Source organism: Schistosoma haematobium, chromosome 2 (assembly GCF_000699445.3).
Source record: "Schistosoma haematobium chromosome 2, whole genome shotgun sequence".
NCBI lineage: Eukaryota > Metazoa > Platyhelminthes > Trematoda > Strigeidida > Schistosomatidae > Schistosoma > Schistosoma haematobium.
The window spans coordinates 35,190,182-35,208,444 of NC_067197.1; the positions used below are offsets into that span (position 1 = coordinate 35,190,182).

General features: G+C 39.3%; 2 protein-coding genes across 5 annotated transcripts in view; one reads left to right on the top strand and one right to left on the bottom strand.

Moving 5' to 3' along the window:
* Positions 1 to 11,347: 11,347 nt before the first annotated feature.
* On the top strand, positions 11,348 to 16,872 carry MS3_00006809 (uncharacterized protein). 2 transcript variants are annotated; one of them, XM_051215044.1, is made up of 4 exons: positions 11,523 to 12,000; positions 12,034 to 12,360; positions 14,425 to 14,638; positions 15,747 to 16,872. In XM_051215044.1, the coding sequence occupies exons 1-4, from the start codon at positions 11,655 to 11,657 to the stop codon at positions 16,579 to 16,581; spliced, it is 1,722 nt and encodes a 573-aa protein (XP_051068225.1). In that variant the 5' UTR covers positions 11,523 to 11,654; the 3' UTR covers positions 16,582 to 16,872. The 2 variants fall into 2 exon arrangements, with proteins under 2 accessions (XP_051068224.1, XP_051068225.1); XM_051215043.1 differs by having other exon boundaries at positions 11,348 to 12,360.
* MS3_00006810 (uncharacterized protein) overlaps positions 16,119 to 18,263 on the bottom strand; it is a 45,101-nt gene continuing 42,956 nt past the window's right edge. For 2 of the 3 annotated variants that reach the window (XM_051215046.1, XM_051215045.1), the window contains one exon: positions 16,119 to 18,262. Coding sequence is in view for 1 of the 3 variants with exons in the window: in XM_051215047.1 (XP_051068228.1) it covers positions 18,119 to 18,262 (144 nt within the window). In the remaining 2 variants the exon portion in view is untranslated. The remainder of the gene's footprint in view (position 18,263) is intronic. The other variant, XM_051215047.1, reaches the window with a different exon arrangement.

An 18,263-nucleotide genomic window follows, 5' to 3' on the forward strand; every position in this document is an offset into this window, starting at 1 on the left:
AGAACACGAAACTGAATGATTCGTTTAGACTCCTGACTCTAATTTTTAGAATTATCAGGGTGAATATTTGTAATGCTACGAGTGTGTTCGTTTAGTCACAGATTAAACGGTCTCGAAATAGCTCGGTTGGGTGATGGTTTCTAGCGCCTGATTCAACACAGGACTCTCTGAGGTCCTTTGCACGGTCATTCTTTGGCCATTGAAGTGAGACTGGTATTATATGTATTAAGCTACTCCTTGGGAGCACATAAGAATCAATGATATAATGGTTTGAGCGATTACTTGGGGCTTTTTTGTCACATCCGTTTGTTATGATTCATAAAGTTTCCTGTGAGATTAGGTGCAGACTTATCCATATGAAGTGGATTTGAGACTTTATCAGACATAGAATCGTCTTCCATTTAGCTCTTTATAAAGTAGCACTGAGCAATTATGCATGCTAATCCGTTGATCATCATTCTTTTTTCGTTATGGACGGTATGTTTCCTTACAAAATTTGTGTTTCAAGTAACCACTCACAATTAACAATGATACCAGACATTGATACAATTTTGTGAATAGTATTAGCGGTTATTTTGTTAGAATCACTTGATCCCTTTGCCTTAAGTATTCAGCGAATGGACTGTGCTTACGTTTCTACAAATACTCGATTCTGATATGCCAGTACTTGTGTACTTTTCAGTAGACCATTTGGTGTACTATTGTTTAAAGATTCAACAAACCGTTTGAAATCTAAAATCGATCTTAAGGAAGATGTACTGGACCACTAGATTATCGATTCCCTTAACTTAATTTCGACTAAGGGTTTTGGTAACTTGAGATTTTTCAAAGTCTACAAGGATGCATTTCTGTCTTAAATTATCGACCTTATTGTTCTCATAATAGTCGGATAAGTGTGATATCCACTAAAATTCGAATGAAATACCTAAAATCTAGTTTATTATAGATTTGGTGAAACCAAATAATAACTTGCAACCCTTTGTTTCACAGTTTAAGTTCATTTGCAGTTCACACTTCTACAGTTTTGTATAGAAGCTTCTATAGATTATCATTTATAAACAAACAATTCTTCGTGACAGTTGTTTTTGGATCCAGAGAACATAAATATCTGTAGCATGTAAACCTTATGATAAACCATATCCAGTCTTCAAAAAGATGGTAGCCATGTACCCTTGATGTAGTCTAGTGAACTATCTACCAACAAAATTCTCTATCTACGTAAGTACCTCATACAAGCATAAAATGTATGCTTAAAACGGAAGCACAAATAAACCGAATACAGTTTGCCAGTGATTTGGTTTTCACTCTTACAGGGACATCTGATGAAGGGAGACATGAAGATATCCTACTCATTATCAGTAAAAGATTCAAATCACTCCACACACCTTCAAGCAGTATTATAATATTTCTGAAATCAAGATTACATGGATGCTAATAGTTCTGCAATGCTCACTGTGGACTATAGTTTGGAGACAGTGTAATGCATGTAGGCACTGATTTTCCGGTAACAGATTTTTTAGTTCACTGTAAAGTCTCTTTATATTGGAGAGCAAAGTTACTCTAGCAGTTGGATCGGTTTGGCGCAGATGAAGGTCGAAGCGAGTTCCAAATATAAGTGGTTTTTAATTATCATGTATGGCCGGTACAACGTTACTGGGTCCTAGTCAAACCATCCGACAGTAAAGTTACTGAATTTTCAGCTTTATATTTTTTGAGCTGTTCACTTTAAGCAGCCAGATCACTTAGTCAGTTATTGGATAAATAAGGGACAGATACACAGAACGTCAGGTCTAACAGGGTTTAAAACACTTTTTAGTGACCAACAGCAACGCCGTTTCTAATATTAAATATCTTTGTCACGAATTTGTATAAACTGAATAATTTCCTTAAGCTCGCTTTTTGTTATTCCAATACGGTTCTAAGTATTTAGTCATGCACAAGGGGTAGTACTGTAGCCACTCAACCTCAATAATTCGAGCTAGTGCGGTAGTTATTTGTGGATTTATATATCCTTTAATTAAATGAGTGCGTTTGTCTGAGAGCACTGGAGTTTCTGGCTACTAGCAGCTATTACAATATCGGACAGGAGTTTGATTGGTTGCAATGTGAAAATGATAAAGTGATAATTCAGGTTCTAGGAGAAGACTATAGCTTCAGTAATAAATAAACAAGCTAACTAGTTAGTGACGTTCAAGTGGACGAAAACGAAAGAACAAGAGAGGAAACAGAGGTGATGATAGGAAAATGGAAGTATTCACTGACATGCAGTAATGATGACCACGGCGATTTTCGAGACATGAATCAGACAGCAGGTTCACGAGGGAGTTGGCAATCCACGGGTAAGTACGGGTTAATCAAGTTTCTTCAAAATCTATCCACTGAGGGTGTGGTCATTTCTCTCGGAAAAGAATTCTAGATGAGGTCAACTCTTAGTGCAAAAACGTGAGAGGGTACCTAGGCGTTCACTATTTAATGTGAGGCCCTTCGAGGGTTGTCATGAGGAGCACGGTGATGTTCTGGTACTATGCTCTTGTTTTAATAGATTGGTGTACTTAATATATCGTATCATATTATCAGATCACCTCTTACTCTCCTATAGCTCAGTGATAATAATTTCAAGTATTGTCTCCGTAAGACTAATGTTTTCATACTATCGCCCACTTGTTTGCGTGCCTCTGTACTTGGTCCAAGAAATTTATGTCTCTTTTGAAGAAAAGGAAGGAAACGAAATCGCTGACTTAAAACTGGTTGCGTGGGTACGCTTCAAAGAGACTTAGGAACAACTATGAGCAGAATGAGTCAAGTTATCCTCTCATAAATTGGAAAGCCTTGCTGCATCCCCTAAGTATTTTGAAATAGTGTGTATGCTCTGTCGTTACAACCCCGGGATAGCTCTGAGGATAGACAGTCGAGGGGGGATTTCCAAAGAGGATGTTTGTACCTTGTGTCAAATGAAGCAGAATGTGTACGTCTTGACATTTTGACAGTCTGACTATCAATCTATCATCTGCTCCACATTTTTCTGTTGCTATAAGGTCTTTTTTGAAGTCCAAGTGAGTCATTTTTATGTTTTATAGACCTACAGATCTACGCGTCATCTGCACAACTCAGTGCCGCCGAGCCTATTTTGATAAAGATCAAGAATAGAAGTTGTAGCGGTAAATAAATCCCCAAAATAAATAGCACTAAGTTTTCGACATTGGATGCTGACCATATGTTTTAGTAGACTCATCTAGCTGAAGGCGCTCGGTCAGGCATCCGCACCAGATCACGTGTGGTAACGCCGTGCTCAACATCAACCGCAATCGCTAGCCAGATTAGATCAGAGAATTCCGATATATTGGTCATCGCCAAATATACTCTTCCGATCTCCTCGACTCTGTCTTTTGATTTCTCTGGGTGGGAACGAAATATATTAGGTGTTACTGGTAGAAGCGTTGTCAAACACTGAATACCTGTGACATCATCATTGGTGAGACCGTCGTGATCTGGTACACCTTATTGCAACTGTGAGTCTGTTCCTTTTTGGGATTTTTATATATCATTGCCTTATTTTTTATTTTTTTTAAACACTGTGATTTTTTTTCGTGTTTTTTCTTGGATATATATATATTTTCCCCTCGTTCATTATCGTACTTCATATTTCATCATGACTGAACAGACACCTAAAGTACTCAAGCTTAAGACCTTGTCCCCGCCTTCGTTTCAACTCATGCCTTTCTGGCCCGACAACATCGAAGCCTGGTTTTGCTATGCAGAAGCCGACTTCTCCGAGCACGGCGTGATCGACACACGTGCACAATTCCTCGCAGTAGTCAAGGCACTACCGCGCGAATTCAACAGGTACGTAACACCTAGTATGTTTACTAGTGATGTTTCCGATCCTTACGGAATCTTAAAACGCTCGATTCTTAAACGAGGAGACCTAACCGATCGACAAAGGTTAGATCAACTCTTCAACAATATCGACCTGCAACATGGTTCTGCGACGGACATGTTGCAACGGATGAGAGAGTTTATAGGCCCAAGAACTTTCGACGAAGGTCTATTCAAACAACTCTTCTTGTCAAAACGTCCCCAACAGGTGCAAGCAGTTCTGGTCTCGTTCCAGAACAACGCCTTAGACGAGCTAGCTGCATCTGCCGACCGCATTCTAGAAATTACGAAACCTTTTACTACCGAGGTATTTTCAGTCAAAGAAAAGCCTCAAACGACTCAGAATGATATAACCAAGTTATGTCACACACTCACGCGTTATCTTAGTCTTCGTACCGACCGTAAGAGATCGCGCACACCACGTAGAAGCATTTCTCGTAAGCGATCTGTCTCTAGACCACGAGAGACAGATAACCCCGACTGGTGCTGGTATCATAACCAGTATGGAAAGTTTTCCAGAAATTGCAGAAAACCCTGCAATTTTCCCAACACGAAACCGACTGATTCGAAAAACAATTCGGGAAACTTCCAAGCCGGCACGCGTTAACGGCAACCGTAGCCGGCGAACAAAGCCATCTGTTATTCGTCACAGATGTGACAACGAGAGTTCGCTACCTCGTCGACACTGGCGCAGAAGTTAGCGTTCTCCCAGCGAATCCTAACGACCGACTTCACGAATCGACCCTAAACTTACAGGCGGCAAACGGAAAACCGATCGCTACGTATGGCAAAAGGTACGTTTACCTTAACGTGGGTTTACGCAAACCCATCCACTGGATTTTCGTTGTTGCAGATGTTTCTATGCCAATCATTGGTATGGACCTTCTACAACACCACAATCTGATCATCGACACTCGCAAACGGAGGCTAGTAGACGGATACATTAATTTGTCCGTTTGTGTAACTTCTTTTACTGGTTGCAAATTATCCCCAGTCACAATTAAACATATGATAGACCCACTTTATCAGCCACTTCTCGATAAGTATCCTAAGATTACCTGGATTACCCAGAACCGACCACCGTCAAGCAATTACGCACGTTTAACGGCCTCGTAAGTTTCTATAGACGTTTCATACCGAAATGCGCATTACTTATGAAACCTCTGACCGACCAACTTCGTGGAAATGCGAAATCCATTAATTTGGACGACAACGCACGAAAAGCATTCTCCACAGTTAAGGAACTGATTGCTAAAGCAACAATGCTCGCACATCAGGACACCCGAGCACCCATTAGCATCGCAGTAGACGCATCCGACTCGGCAATCGGAGGAGTCTTACTGTTACGGGAGAACTGAAGACATTTGGCGGATTAAAACCTTTTATTGTACATTAATAATTTACTGTGTTTTTGGATGTAATTGTTTTACTTAACTTTTGACATTGTTTGTTTATATCATTATTTCGGACATTTTGGTTTGTCTTTGGTTTGGTATTTTGGTGCTCTCTTTGTCTTTGGTTTGGTATTTGGGAGTTTTGCTCCGGGAACCTACAAAATTGAAGGTTTGTTTTGTAATTGGTATAATTATTGTTGTTAGAACGACATTTGGTCGATTATTTGTGAATTACGAATAAATTTGGTATCTAAATTGGAACTTGGTTCTGTTGTTAATTTGGGTTCGTAATTTGCAAGTGGATCGATAGTCCGTACTTCAATAACTGGAACGAGCGAAACTCATACTTGGACGTAACACTTACAACAATGGGTTAACAACTCCTGGCAACCCTTGCCATTTTTCTCTAGAAGGTTGCTAGACACCGAATCGAGGTACAGAACATTCGGTAGGGAACTCCTAGCTATGTATTGTGCTGTACGGCATTTCCAACACTATATCGAAGGCCGTGAATTCACTCTTTTCACGGACCATAAACCGCTCACTTTCTCGTTAAGCTCTCCTTCGGACAAGTACTCTCCCCGTGAGTCTCGACAACTGGACTACATTTCGCAGTTTACTTCAGATATTCAACATATTTCTGGAGCAAACAATGTAGTTGCAGACGCTTTGTCTCGCATAACTTCCTTGAACAGTTTCCAAGGCATCGACCTTCTTAAACTCGCCCAGCTTCAAAAAGAAGACAGTGATCTTCAGCACGAGTTATCGTCCACAACACTTAAACTACGCATCAAACAGATGGGAACAGGTAAGGAAACCTTACTTTGTGACACATCTGCAGGTAGGGATCGCCCAATCGTGCCGAAACATTATCGACGCAATGTCTTCAATACATTGCACAAACTTTCTCATCCAGGTGTTCGTGCAACCATCAAGCTTATAGCAGAACGATTTTGCTGGCCTGGAATGAATAAAGACGTGAGGGAGTGGGCACGCTCCTGTGTAAGCTGCCAAAAATCTAAGGTTATCAGACATAATAAATGTCCCCTAGGCTCGTTTAAAACTCCCGATGCTCGTTTCGACCATGTTCATCTGGATTTGGTAGGACCTTCACCAGATTCAAATGGATACTCTTACCTCTTAACCTGCGTAGACCGTTTCACTCGATGGCCAGAAGCAGTACCTGCCAAGGACATCACTGCTGAAACAGCGGCCCGCACCTTCGTCGAACGATGGGTAGCAAACTTCGGCTGCCCTTCAATCATCACTACAGACCGCGGACGTCAGTTTGAATCCGATCTTTTCCGTCGTCTGACAACACTTTTAGGAATCACTCGCTTCCGAACGACCGCCTACCATCCACAAGCAAACGGGTTGGTAGAACGTTTTCACCGACAACTAAAAGCTTCACTATCAGCTGCAAACATTTCACAGTGGACCGACGCTCTTCCACTCGTCTTACTAGGTATCCGCAATGCAGTGAAAGCTGACATTGGATACACTGCGTCTCAACTCGTTTATGGAACGACACTTCGACTTCCAGGAGAATTCGTGGATCCTTCATCCTTTTCAATGAACATGGATCTAACCTCCTACACGAACAGGCTTACAAACGCAATGCGTTCAGTTAAACCTGTTTCCACTCGACCTCAATCAACTGATGTTTTCGTCCAACCTGACATACGATATAGTACACACGTTTTCATTCGTCGAGACTCGCATCGACGACCATTCGAATCAGCGTACGAAGGACCTTTCAAAGTTCTTCAACGTGAATCTAAGTACTATATAGTCGATAAGAACGGAACCAACGATAGCATCAGCATCGATCGCTTAAAAGCAGCGTATTTAGAAGGAAATCCCATATACGTGGATTTTCCTTCGGTACAATCGAACGACACGACTCCGACACTTACAATACCTCATCCGACAACCAACACACACGATGATACTTCGACAGTATCCGAAAATAAACTTAAAACGACGCGTTCTGGAAGAAGGGTGAGATTTCCAGAACATTTAAACGACTATTGCACGTAAGGCACTTCTCGACATTTTATATTATTTTTTTAAAAAAAACAATTTTAATATGCTTATATATTTTTATTTCTATCTAAAAAAAAAACAAATTTTTTTTAACGCTATTACGTGTTCATGAGTTTATTTTCCATTTTTTTCCGCCGACATTGTGTTTTTACGCACATACGAGTGTATTTCGACATGCACTTACATTTTCTTTCTTCTTTTCCAGGACGGCTGGAAAAGAACGATGACGTTTATGAGGATCCGAAATTTTCATTGTACATTTTCTTTTTTTACTATGTTGTACCTCCGTCCCATATAGTAAGGAAAGACGACCAGACGCTGCTAAATTTAGTAAGCTATCAGAAGAGTGTTTACCAACGACAAACTCGTTGGGTTTAAACTTCTGGCTGGCCACGTCTTAGGGTCGTCACTGCCCCACTAGGGGGGAGATCTGTAGCGGTAAATAAATCCCCAAAATAAATAGCACTAAGTTTTCGACATTGGATGCTGACCATATGTTTTAGTAGACTCATCTAGCTGAAGGCGCTCGGTCAGGCATCCGCACCAGATCACGTGTGGTAACGCCGTGCTCAACATCAACCGCAATCGCTAGCCAGATTAGATCAGAGAATTCCGATATATTGGTCATCGCCAAATATACTCTTCCGATCTCCTCGACTCTGTCTTTTGATTTCTCTGGGTGGGAACGAAATATATTAGGTGTTACTGGTAGAAGCGTTGTCAAACACTGAATACCTGTGACATCATCAAAGTGGACTTAAGATTGTCCTTTGTGGAACTACTGATGTTGAGACCATCCAACTCGCGTGCACTCTAATCGCCTTGGTGAAAGACATCCCATTCCCTGGGTGGTCACTGCAACCCATCTTTGCAACTTTCGCTATGAGAAGTACATGAAGTGCCATGTCAAAGGCTTTTGTAAGATTGAGGAATATTGTGTAAACCGGTATCTTATGGTCCCAACAGGTCCTTCAGTTTCCCCATAATATGAGTAGATGGAATTCACAGGATCTGCCTTTCCTGAACCCGTGTTAATATTCATGTTTTTCTCTATGTATTCCTTCATTCGTTCAGTAACCAGTCCGTCCATTGCCTACACCGGTATTGAGAGTAATGCGACTGGTCTATAACATGCTAGGTATTTTCTATCCCCGTCTTTGAAGATTTGAGAGGAACTGGTCCTCTTTTATTATCTTGACAGCTGGTGTGAATCTAGTGAGTGTCTCAGCAGGTCACATACTGCTGTGCTGATGCCTTTCGTGGACTGTTTCAGGACTGTAGGTCGGATGTCGTCACATTCTGGTAACTCTCCCAAACTCAGGGGCTTTATCTGCTTATTACTGATACGGGAGTTGGTTGGATATCCCCTAGACCCTGAAATGGCACCAGAGGCGAGAGATATTCCGCGCTTGCAGGTTCCGGGTTTGATCGGTCCATGAGGCTGACATTAAGGATTTTCGCCATCTCTTAGTTGGTGGAACATTTGCTATTTGGCTTTTTAAGGACACAGATCCCCTGGTTTACAGGTTTTCATATGGTTATGAATTCGCAAATATATTTAGGGTTAGCCTGCATTTTGGCTGTCTCTTCAGCCTGGAAACATTCACCGCTTCCGACAGGCGATGTATCCACTTCTTTATGACAAGTAATAGCTGCGACCTGAATCCTTTAGGGAAATTTTCCACTTTCTTCAAACTATTTAGTCCTCCTGTTGCAAGCGTTCCGTGCATCGCTTAATCCAGGATCTTCGCTTTCCAGGTGTGTGCTTGCCTTGTGGCACATTCTGTCGGATCGCAATATAAATGATATCTCTCACGACCTCTCAGCGATCTTCTACTATCGGTATCCACCATTCGCACGGTCATGAGACATGCTGAAAATGTTCCCTCATCTTCGTGTAGTGCGGTAGAGTGTAGCTGGAGCGGGTTACGTTCTCGTCCATGCGAGGTATTTTGTCTGTGACCACGTTGAACATGACGGTACTATGGTCACTATTTCCTACAGGTCTATCGTTCCTATTCCATTTCTTGGCGCTAAGCACATGTTTGGTCAGTTCCTAACTTTTATTGGCCATGAAAGCCGCTTATGAAACCATCCTGTAGCAGCTATACCCTATTTACTGAGATATATGACCAAAGTATTGAAACCTCCAGCTAGTAGTATTTGGTCAAACCACAGATATGGTATCCTTTGTATAACCTGTATTATCTAATCTGTTGGGGTGCCGAAATCTGTGTGGCGATGGTATATTATCCCAATCAACAACTCTGTCCCGTTCGCATTGAAACAACACCAGCATTATTCTGTTACCTCGGTTAATCGCCACTCCATCTCCCGTTTTGAGTACCCTATCGTTTGCGAAAAGTGTCACATTGTGCAGGCACGTTTCTTCATCCATGATATCGGGCGGTAGCCATCTTTCAGTTAGGACTGCGATAATCTGATCTAACTGAGAGCACATATCATACTACGAAACAACCTAACCAAGTAACTGATTACATTAAACCCTGTAACGCTTGCAACGTTTTTATTTTGCCTGTAAATTGCCATGTCTTCTCTAACACATTGATATACGTAAATAAATTACTAATACATGTTTCTGAGTTATTGCAATCGTCCCCTTGGTCTCTTTAGGTAGCTATATAGTCACTTGATCGTTTATATCACCACCTGATGCTCCTCTACAGCAGCACCTGTCTTTTGGTTTTTAAGCAGATTGTTGTCTACAGTGTGTTGGCCGGTTCCACGTAAGCAACCTGCTGTAAGTCTTCCTCTGCATAGAGTGTCCCAATAGCTGGACTGTGACTTCTATGTTCTGTACCGTGCATTAAAGAACCGCTTAAGCGATGGTCTCTTGGTTGTCAGTAAAATTTCTTCTGCAACATTTGCTGAATCTAAAATTAGTCTTAATAAATAGGGTCTAATTTTCGCTACACCGTCGGCAAATGTCTCAGAATCACGGACACTACTGCCTAAGTACTGTAATATCATAGTGGTAGTGAATACAGTCGCTACAGAAATTACACTCAGATATTGAGTCTCTGGCTTTAACAAGGAACAAGCATGTGATACAGTTATCGCTTTTGTGTTGTTTCTCCCCAATAGTCAACACAATGGGCAGTCTGAAACACACTTTTCTCCTATTTCTTTCTACTTAATAGACTTATTTAGAGTGAGGGCCTGGGTAGGAGTGCGATCCTGATTACTTGGTGGGAGATTTAGTTTTAGTATTCAGGTCAGGTGATCCATGTTGCAAATATTACTTTGAGGTTTTTTCTAGCATCGTCTTCACTTTTCTTATGATCTTTATTCTAGAGACGGGGATTTTTTACTTACTAATAATCTTTGGGTTTAGATCACCACCTGTGCTAGTCATCCTTGTAGATAGAGTGTAAGTACTGATGGCAAGGTTATTACTGTACACGCTACTCTATGGGCTAAAAAATAGAATGAGAGACAATTAAACGAGGGTGTACGCGAGACAAAAGTGAATATATGCTGCACGAGAATAAAACATGAAAGACACTTAGAATTGCAAGCGAATTCGTGTAGATCCAGTAACTTATTCACAGGTAATGTGTTTGCAAGAGTCTGGAAGTGTGTACGTTGCTGTTGGGGCAACCGGCAGGAGAGAAACTGATCGAGACAGCTTAGCCTACCACAAAATGATTTAACCTTGGTAAAATTACGGTTGTTAGATTTGTTAGCGTGGTTATTTACTGGCAGGGTAAAGACGCAGTTCATATCCTTGGAATTGTTTAAATATTCCAGTACGGTAGTGGAAAAGTAGACTTTTTCGGCTATTGGAGAAAATCGACTAGGACACATTAGACTTGAAGAGAGCGCTTGTTTATATTCTAACCCATTTACCTTCTTACATGCAGCAAAGTGTTGTCCGCAGTGATTTCTTTACATACGTGATCTGCCATGGCTTCGTATCTGCTAGGTTCTCACCTCATATCAGAATCTAGGATAACTAGATTCAATTTGCGTGTTCAAGCAAATTTAACCATAATCTCTGATAAGTGTAGCTCGACTTCTCAGTCCTTTCTGTAGTAATATTCAAAATAATTTCAAATTGGTTTGTGACTCTTCGTTGCCAAAGTCATCGCAAGGTTTTTAGACTCATTTCTTCACAAGGCTATTTGCTATTGGAACATCCAGTTTTTAGGCCAATGACCTTGTTGTTTTAGACGATTGTAGATCATCGAAATATGAAAGTAGTCAGCTGGTTCTGCGGTTCAACTATGCCTGGCCTTGATACCATGATCCCTTCATTTTGATCATACTGCATGATTTCTATGTAAATTATTACTCCTCGTCAGTACTGAGACATCGATGTTGGAAGTTTCTTGTGGTGGTAATGACCATACTGTGATAAGTTTTAGTAGAGAATGTGAACATGTCAATAACTTCAAAATAAATTATGGAGGTGGATATTTCGAAAATCTCAATAATCGTAGTTTCAGTGGATATAATGAAGCATCAGAAAACTTAGCAACTACAAAACGAACTTTCAACTTGAAAATAATACCACAATCACAGTCGACACCTGAATGCAAAGAAAAAGAACCCAGTATCACTAAGTTGGAAAGCCCAACAACTATATCTCAAGTGCGTTCTCTTTGCCGCAGCTGTGTTCACAATGGCAATGGCTCCGAGGCGACTACTAGCTTCCCACCAAGTACTACGAAAAGTTTTCCTGATTGCTTTACAGATACGTTTGAAAGTCTAGACGTACAACCTCCTCTGCTTGATTACCTCGTCCGACATCATGCTATCAGTGAGGAATCGAGCCTTAAAATTATGCAGGCTGATAAATTGCAACGACCTTCTTTGTTACTGAGTGCTGTCGGTCTCCCTGTGTTTAACGGAATTATCAACTCGAAATCAAGTCCTACATGTTCTTACGCTCCACCACCAGGATTGGCACTCCTGCTTAATGCATTGCGGCATACGGGTCATCATGAACTTGCCAGCTACTTGGATTGTAGTCGGAGAATCAATCCATCATCAGTCGACGGAGGAATGAACTCAGGATGCTGTGAGTTATCCTATATTTTTCACGAACATGTAGTAAGTATCATTATTGCATGTAGTAACGTTTTATCTGCTCCTGAAACTGATTATAGATTGTGATAAGCTGCTTAGTGTTTGCAGGACGTTTTTTGCACACTGTAATATTTGTGAAATCATCGAAGTTTACAAGGGTATGGTTAGTAGGCTTGTTGATTTTCTTTGAATATCTTGTATTCCCTAGAAAGTGTCTGACAAAGTGGTGGACATGATTTATTCTGATAAGCTCGATTACATCCAAAGCCCCCTAAATACCTAAACTAAAACTCTCTGGACATTTGTCATTCTATCAATGCTGCCTTCGGATTTGGTTTATATTGATGCATAATTTAACATAAAGTTAACGTATTCAAAGTATTTTTGCAATGGCACTGGTGTATTCGCCTTTTCTCTACCCTTAAATCCCAAGTTTCTAACTTACTTTATGGAGTCATTTTATTTCGCTAATCTATATGTTCTCAAATCATATCTTTACAGTCTTTTGTCACAAAAACTGTTGATACCTTTACTACTCTGAAGTTTCCCTTGACAGTTCCATCTTTGCTGTGCTAGTGGGGTGTGCCAATTTGAACCGTTGCACGCATATCCCAGGTTATACGTTGTGACTGACTGGTTCTTCAATGTTGATTACCTACGTCCACATTCAAATGATTATTGAAAGTCCTTTGATTAGCTTTTAACGTAAGTGTAAAATTATTATTTTATTTATTTGAACACATATATATTGGTACAGGAGTGCGCCAAACATATATGCGCCACACAATTTCAGTTCATTAATTGCGTGTGGGCTGCGTTACTGCCCGGGTGCCCAGACCGAAGCAGGTGGTTATCTTAGGGGGCCACTCCCCGAGCCTTTGACCTAAAGGTCTAACCCACAAGGCAGTGGAGCATCGTAAGGAGATGCAGTCCCATGGTAGCCGGTGACCGGAAATTGGTTCATACGCCATTTGTTCCCGCAGGATACTGGTACCCATGTGCACCACATAACAACACTGGTCGTGTTGTTATCGAAGAACCTGAATGTTACCAAAAGTCAAACATATTGTGCGTCAGTTCACTCTGTCTTATTTGACGACTGTAAAGTATTAGTACTGGCTGTGGATTACGTATAAAGTTAAGGGCTTGTGATCACTGATATTTTTATGTCCGTCTAACGCATCGAATGAACAATATTGAGATTAAGTTTTGTATTGCATCAGTGAGAAAGATCTCAACCGGTAACGTCTCGATGTTAGTTTTCACTATAAAAGGATTATTGGTAACTACAAAATAACTAAGTCCGGCTACTGAGATCTGTAAGTTGCATGACCAGTACCAATAACCCAGATTTACCCGTTCTTTATATTGTTAAGAAAAATATACGCTTTATTCTGTATCTTTTATCCGCTACCTCAACTCATTTTCCTACCAAATTTCTTGTTTTGTGTACGATATTTTCCATTCTATTACTGTTTCCAAGACATTTTGTTTCCCCTCGATAACTACCCCTTTCTGTACTGCTTGTGGACCGAGTTAATACTGCAGTGCCACATCTAATCATTGAAATACAATCTCCTGCTTTTATCTATAGTAGATACTGTGATTAAAGCACAGAAGCAAGCAAGACTCCTTCACCTCGCTTATTAGCTTATATTTTGGCTATAGGTTGGTGGAATTACTAACCGTTGGTTTATGTTATACGGAATGATTTAGGTCTCTTAGGTAGGTTTTGGAATAATCTAAGGTTGGAAACTAAGTTATGGCTCAAAGTCATCAATACTGTTGCAGATGTATTCGTCCTTAATCTTCCTCTTGTTCGTAAGTAATATCATTCTCTTTCTCTTCTTTAATCAGTTTCGCTCCCACCACCACTACTATTAGCACCACTATTTTTACTCATTTGTTTTTCTACTCAGTGGTTTTCACTCACCCTGCTGGTGTGACATTTAGTAATTCAAAACTATGCATACTTGTGCTGCGTTCCACACTTCTACCTATCTTTTTCATAACAAGTTTGTGACCCATGTTTAAGTAATATTCATTTTTCTTACAGCCGATCTCTCTGATAAAAGAAGACGCGGACAAATCTCATTGTGGATTCAATTATTAGCAATCAAAGTATCTCCAGCTCTTTACAATCAGCTAGCACCAAATGCTACGAGAAAAGATAGTTTCGTTTTGCCATCTCATGTTGAAAAAATGCAAGAAAACAATAGACCCTTTAATTTAAACGGTCAAGATGAGCGAAAGCCAGGACATCTTCAAAGGTAAACTATTCATACTCTAAAATTATGTTTTTCTAGACACACCGTCAATTAACAGAATGATATTAATCGGCTAATCGTTTTTCACTTACTGTTTATTTCAGGGAATTTGGCTACTGTTTTTAAGTGGCCCGTTTGTGAAACTGCCTCTTGACGAAGCGTCTGAGCATATGTTCATTAGGTTATAGGCTAACAGGGCTGTCGAACTGTAGGGTTTTTTGGATATAATGGGACTCAAACTCGTGACCTGATAATTAACAGATAAGATTGTTTAAGTGACTGAGTTATGAAACGATATTTTTTTACTGTACTAGTTAAAATATCCCAAACCCAGCTGTCAAATAATTCTTCTTACTGAAAAGTTTCCAGTTGAGGTTAGACTAATGGGCTTTATTCTTATATAGTTACTGATATCGAAATGCTCATTAATAGATATCAGCGCTTGAAGCTTTCTCCTTATTTCTTTCGATTAGTGTCACTGGTCTATAAAATCGTGTAAAAAGCTAATCTTGTCGTAATCATGTTTAACTTCATATCTTTTAACTAAAGAGAACTGTGTGTATGTTTATGTATCAGATGGGAAAATATCTGTGGTTAATATAATTATCATTGTTTCTAAAAAAATCAATCTATATCTGTGAAGAAATTACGTTCCAGTATATCACACATGTAATTCATACCTTCTACAACTGTCGTAGCAACATCTAATTATATTTACAGTTAATAAAAGTCAGTTTTTCAAAACGATGGACTTTTTTCCAAGAAAACTTTCGATAATAGTTAACTATTTCGGTTGTTCTGGCTTATTCAGATAAACCCTTGATTTTTAAGGAATATTACAAAGATTATTATCATTAATAAACTAGTATCTGACAACTTCTACGAACTCATGTGAATTGGCCTGCTACCTGTCTACGATTTTCTTTTACACCTATATTCAACTTATTTGCATGGCTATTTTGAAGTGAACTTCTACCATGCTCCAGAATCTTTCTCTCCACGATTCAATAGATAAACATTATTTATTTCATACTGTGCACAGCTTATAATCGAAGATATTCTGTTAGCTGTAAAGTCTAATAAATAACCACATCTTCATTTTGTTCCTTAGGTTACCATCTTTACCTATATGGATAGACCATACCACCACACCCAGACTAGCTACAAATACTAACCAGTCAAACATGGATTATGTTAAACCAGCAGAAAATACTATCAAAAGTGCCCGTAATCAGTGGATCAAACTGCTCTTACCTCTGGTCTGCTGCTTACGCCAATCAAAATCATCAAATAAAATGTCTCCAAAAAATCCACCTGTTGATGGTTGTACAAAATTTAACCTGGCCAACAATGAGACATATCGGGATATTAGCTTACATCAGAATTCATCAAAAGATGATTCTAAATGTCCAATTATTAACAGTGCAGATGACTACAAAACTCGAATGGTCAGTCGAGCTATACTGGACAGTAAATCCGTACAGTTTTATAATACAGTTCTTGAGAATGGTTCATCACTACGTGATGCAATCGTTAAATACTTAGAGCAGTCATCCGGTGTTCTTGTATTAGACTGCAAGTTAGGCCGTTTTTCGCAGACCTTCAACAGTAATAGTATGGCTCCGGAATCAGTATCTGCACTGTGTGTGATACTGATCGCTACTCAGTCGGAAATAATCAAACGGCTATCTGAGGACTGTAGTTTGCATTCTTCAGAAACCAAACCTTCATCAACAGAGGTCAATAATTACTTACGACTTCCTGTAGTAAAAACACTTCCAAGTAAACTTACGCTAACTTCCAAACTTGCAGATGATCTTGCTACTGTTCTCATTCGTGCAGGTGCATTATGTCAATTAGAGTTGCAAAACTTACGACTTTCAGTCACACTGGATCCAAAAGAAGTCCAACTAGCTATCAAAGAACTTATGGATTTGGAAGAGTAATCACTACTAAACTCAAAAGACCATAACTTAAAAAACTGTCAAACACTTTGTTACGAGCTGTGATATACTTTGATGTACACTGATCCCTTTTAATTACTAGTTGATTACCCTCATTACGACATTTTTGTCGTGTCTTCCAGTTAACGCATTTCACTGATGTGATTATAATCATGCCAGTTTACACTGATTTATATTCTTCCTATTGTTTCTTCTGATTTTTTCCTTACTCTGTTTCTGCCAATAGTCGTTCCTATGCTTTGAAACTTCCTAAAAATAATCATGTCCTTAAAAGACTTGTAAATCCTCAAATAGTTAAAAACATATGAATGTGGGTAAGCATTTTAGTAACTGGTCTAGACTGAAGGAAGTATAAACTCCACAATATCTAAAAAGGTACATAAAGTATCCTGTGGATTCAAATCAGACTACATTGAAGAAATTATATGCCTCCAATCTGTTGTCTCAACAAATCCTGAGGCTGCTATTCACATTTAATAATTTAATGATGACATTATAGCTGTCTCGAAAATATATAAGGTGCTAGATGGGTAGGGGATATCCTGGATTTAACAATAGTAAGCGAGATCCTGTTCTCTAGTAGGATTGCCACCTTTAGGGTTACATAACAAACACACTCTTGTTAGGAAATTACAGTCGAAAAAAATTTATCTCCCCTGACTTCTTGATACCTTGCATAAAAAACCAACGGTCATTCGCTAAATAAATAATAGTTTAGACATTGTACAATTTTCGAAAGTTCCGTGTAACACAAGCCACCCAGCTTCCTGTCCTTTCCAAGGTGTATTACGTACTCCTGTTGCAAATCATTAACTGACAAAATACATTATCACTTTACCGGTCAGTAACAATCGATTTGACCCTCTAAACATTAGCCGCATAGGCCAGATTTGAGGAATTTGCCTACCTAAAATAAGTCTGCTCTACCACACCAGTAACAAACTAACTAGCTTCCATAATAAAACAGCCTTGTATTATTCAAATGATTAAGGCATGACCAATGAAATCGGCTATTGTTGTTGGTACCCAACAAAGTGTCAGGTAAATGTTTATGTACAATAAAATTTTTAGCTTCTCACCATACATAAAATGAATCCTAATTACGAGTATTAATGGGAAATTGAGTTTTAATAATGCGGTCATTTAATGAACTCGTACTACGTGATAAATCACTTAGCAATAAATTATAGAGAAACGGAATCTATTTCATGAATAATTAGTCAGTCCATAAAGGATAGTAAACTTCATGTGAAGTTATCCTATTTCTTGTCTTTTATTGTTTCAAATTATTTATTAATGTACATTTTTAGAATACAATTAAATCTGATAGTAATAATAATTTATTAAATATAGAAATCTGTTTCTCAATAGAAATAAAAGTCATACTGGCAAGGATTTGATAATTGTACAAAAATGGATGAAAAAATACATACATGTACATGATATATATATATACATATATGTGGCTTATGGCAAGTTTATCTGTAATAGAAATGCTGTGAAAAAATGACGAAAATATTTAATCGTAACCAACTATCCTTGGAAACGTTGTTGCTTTTGTTGGGATTACTAGTTCACGTGGTCGTGGTCGGAAAGAAAGACGGTCTTTTCGAAAATTCAAGTCCATACAGCCCAATGTTCCATCGTAACGATTTTTAACTACC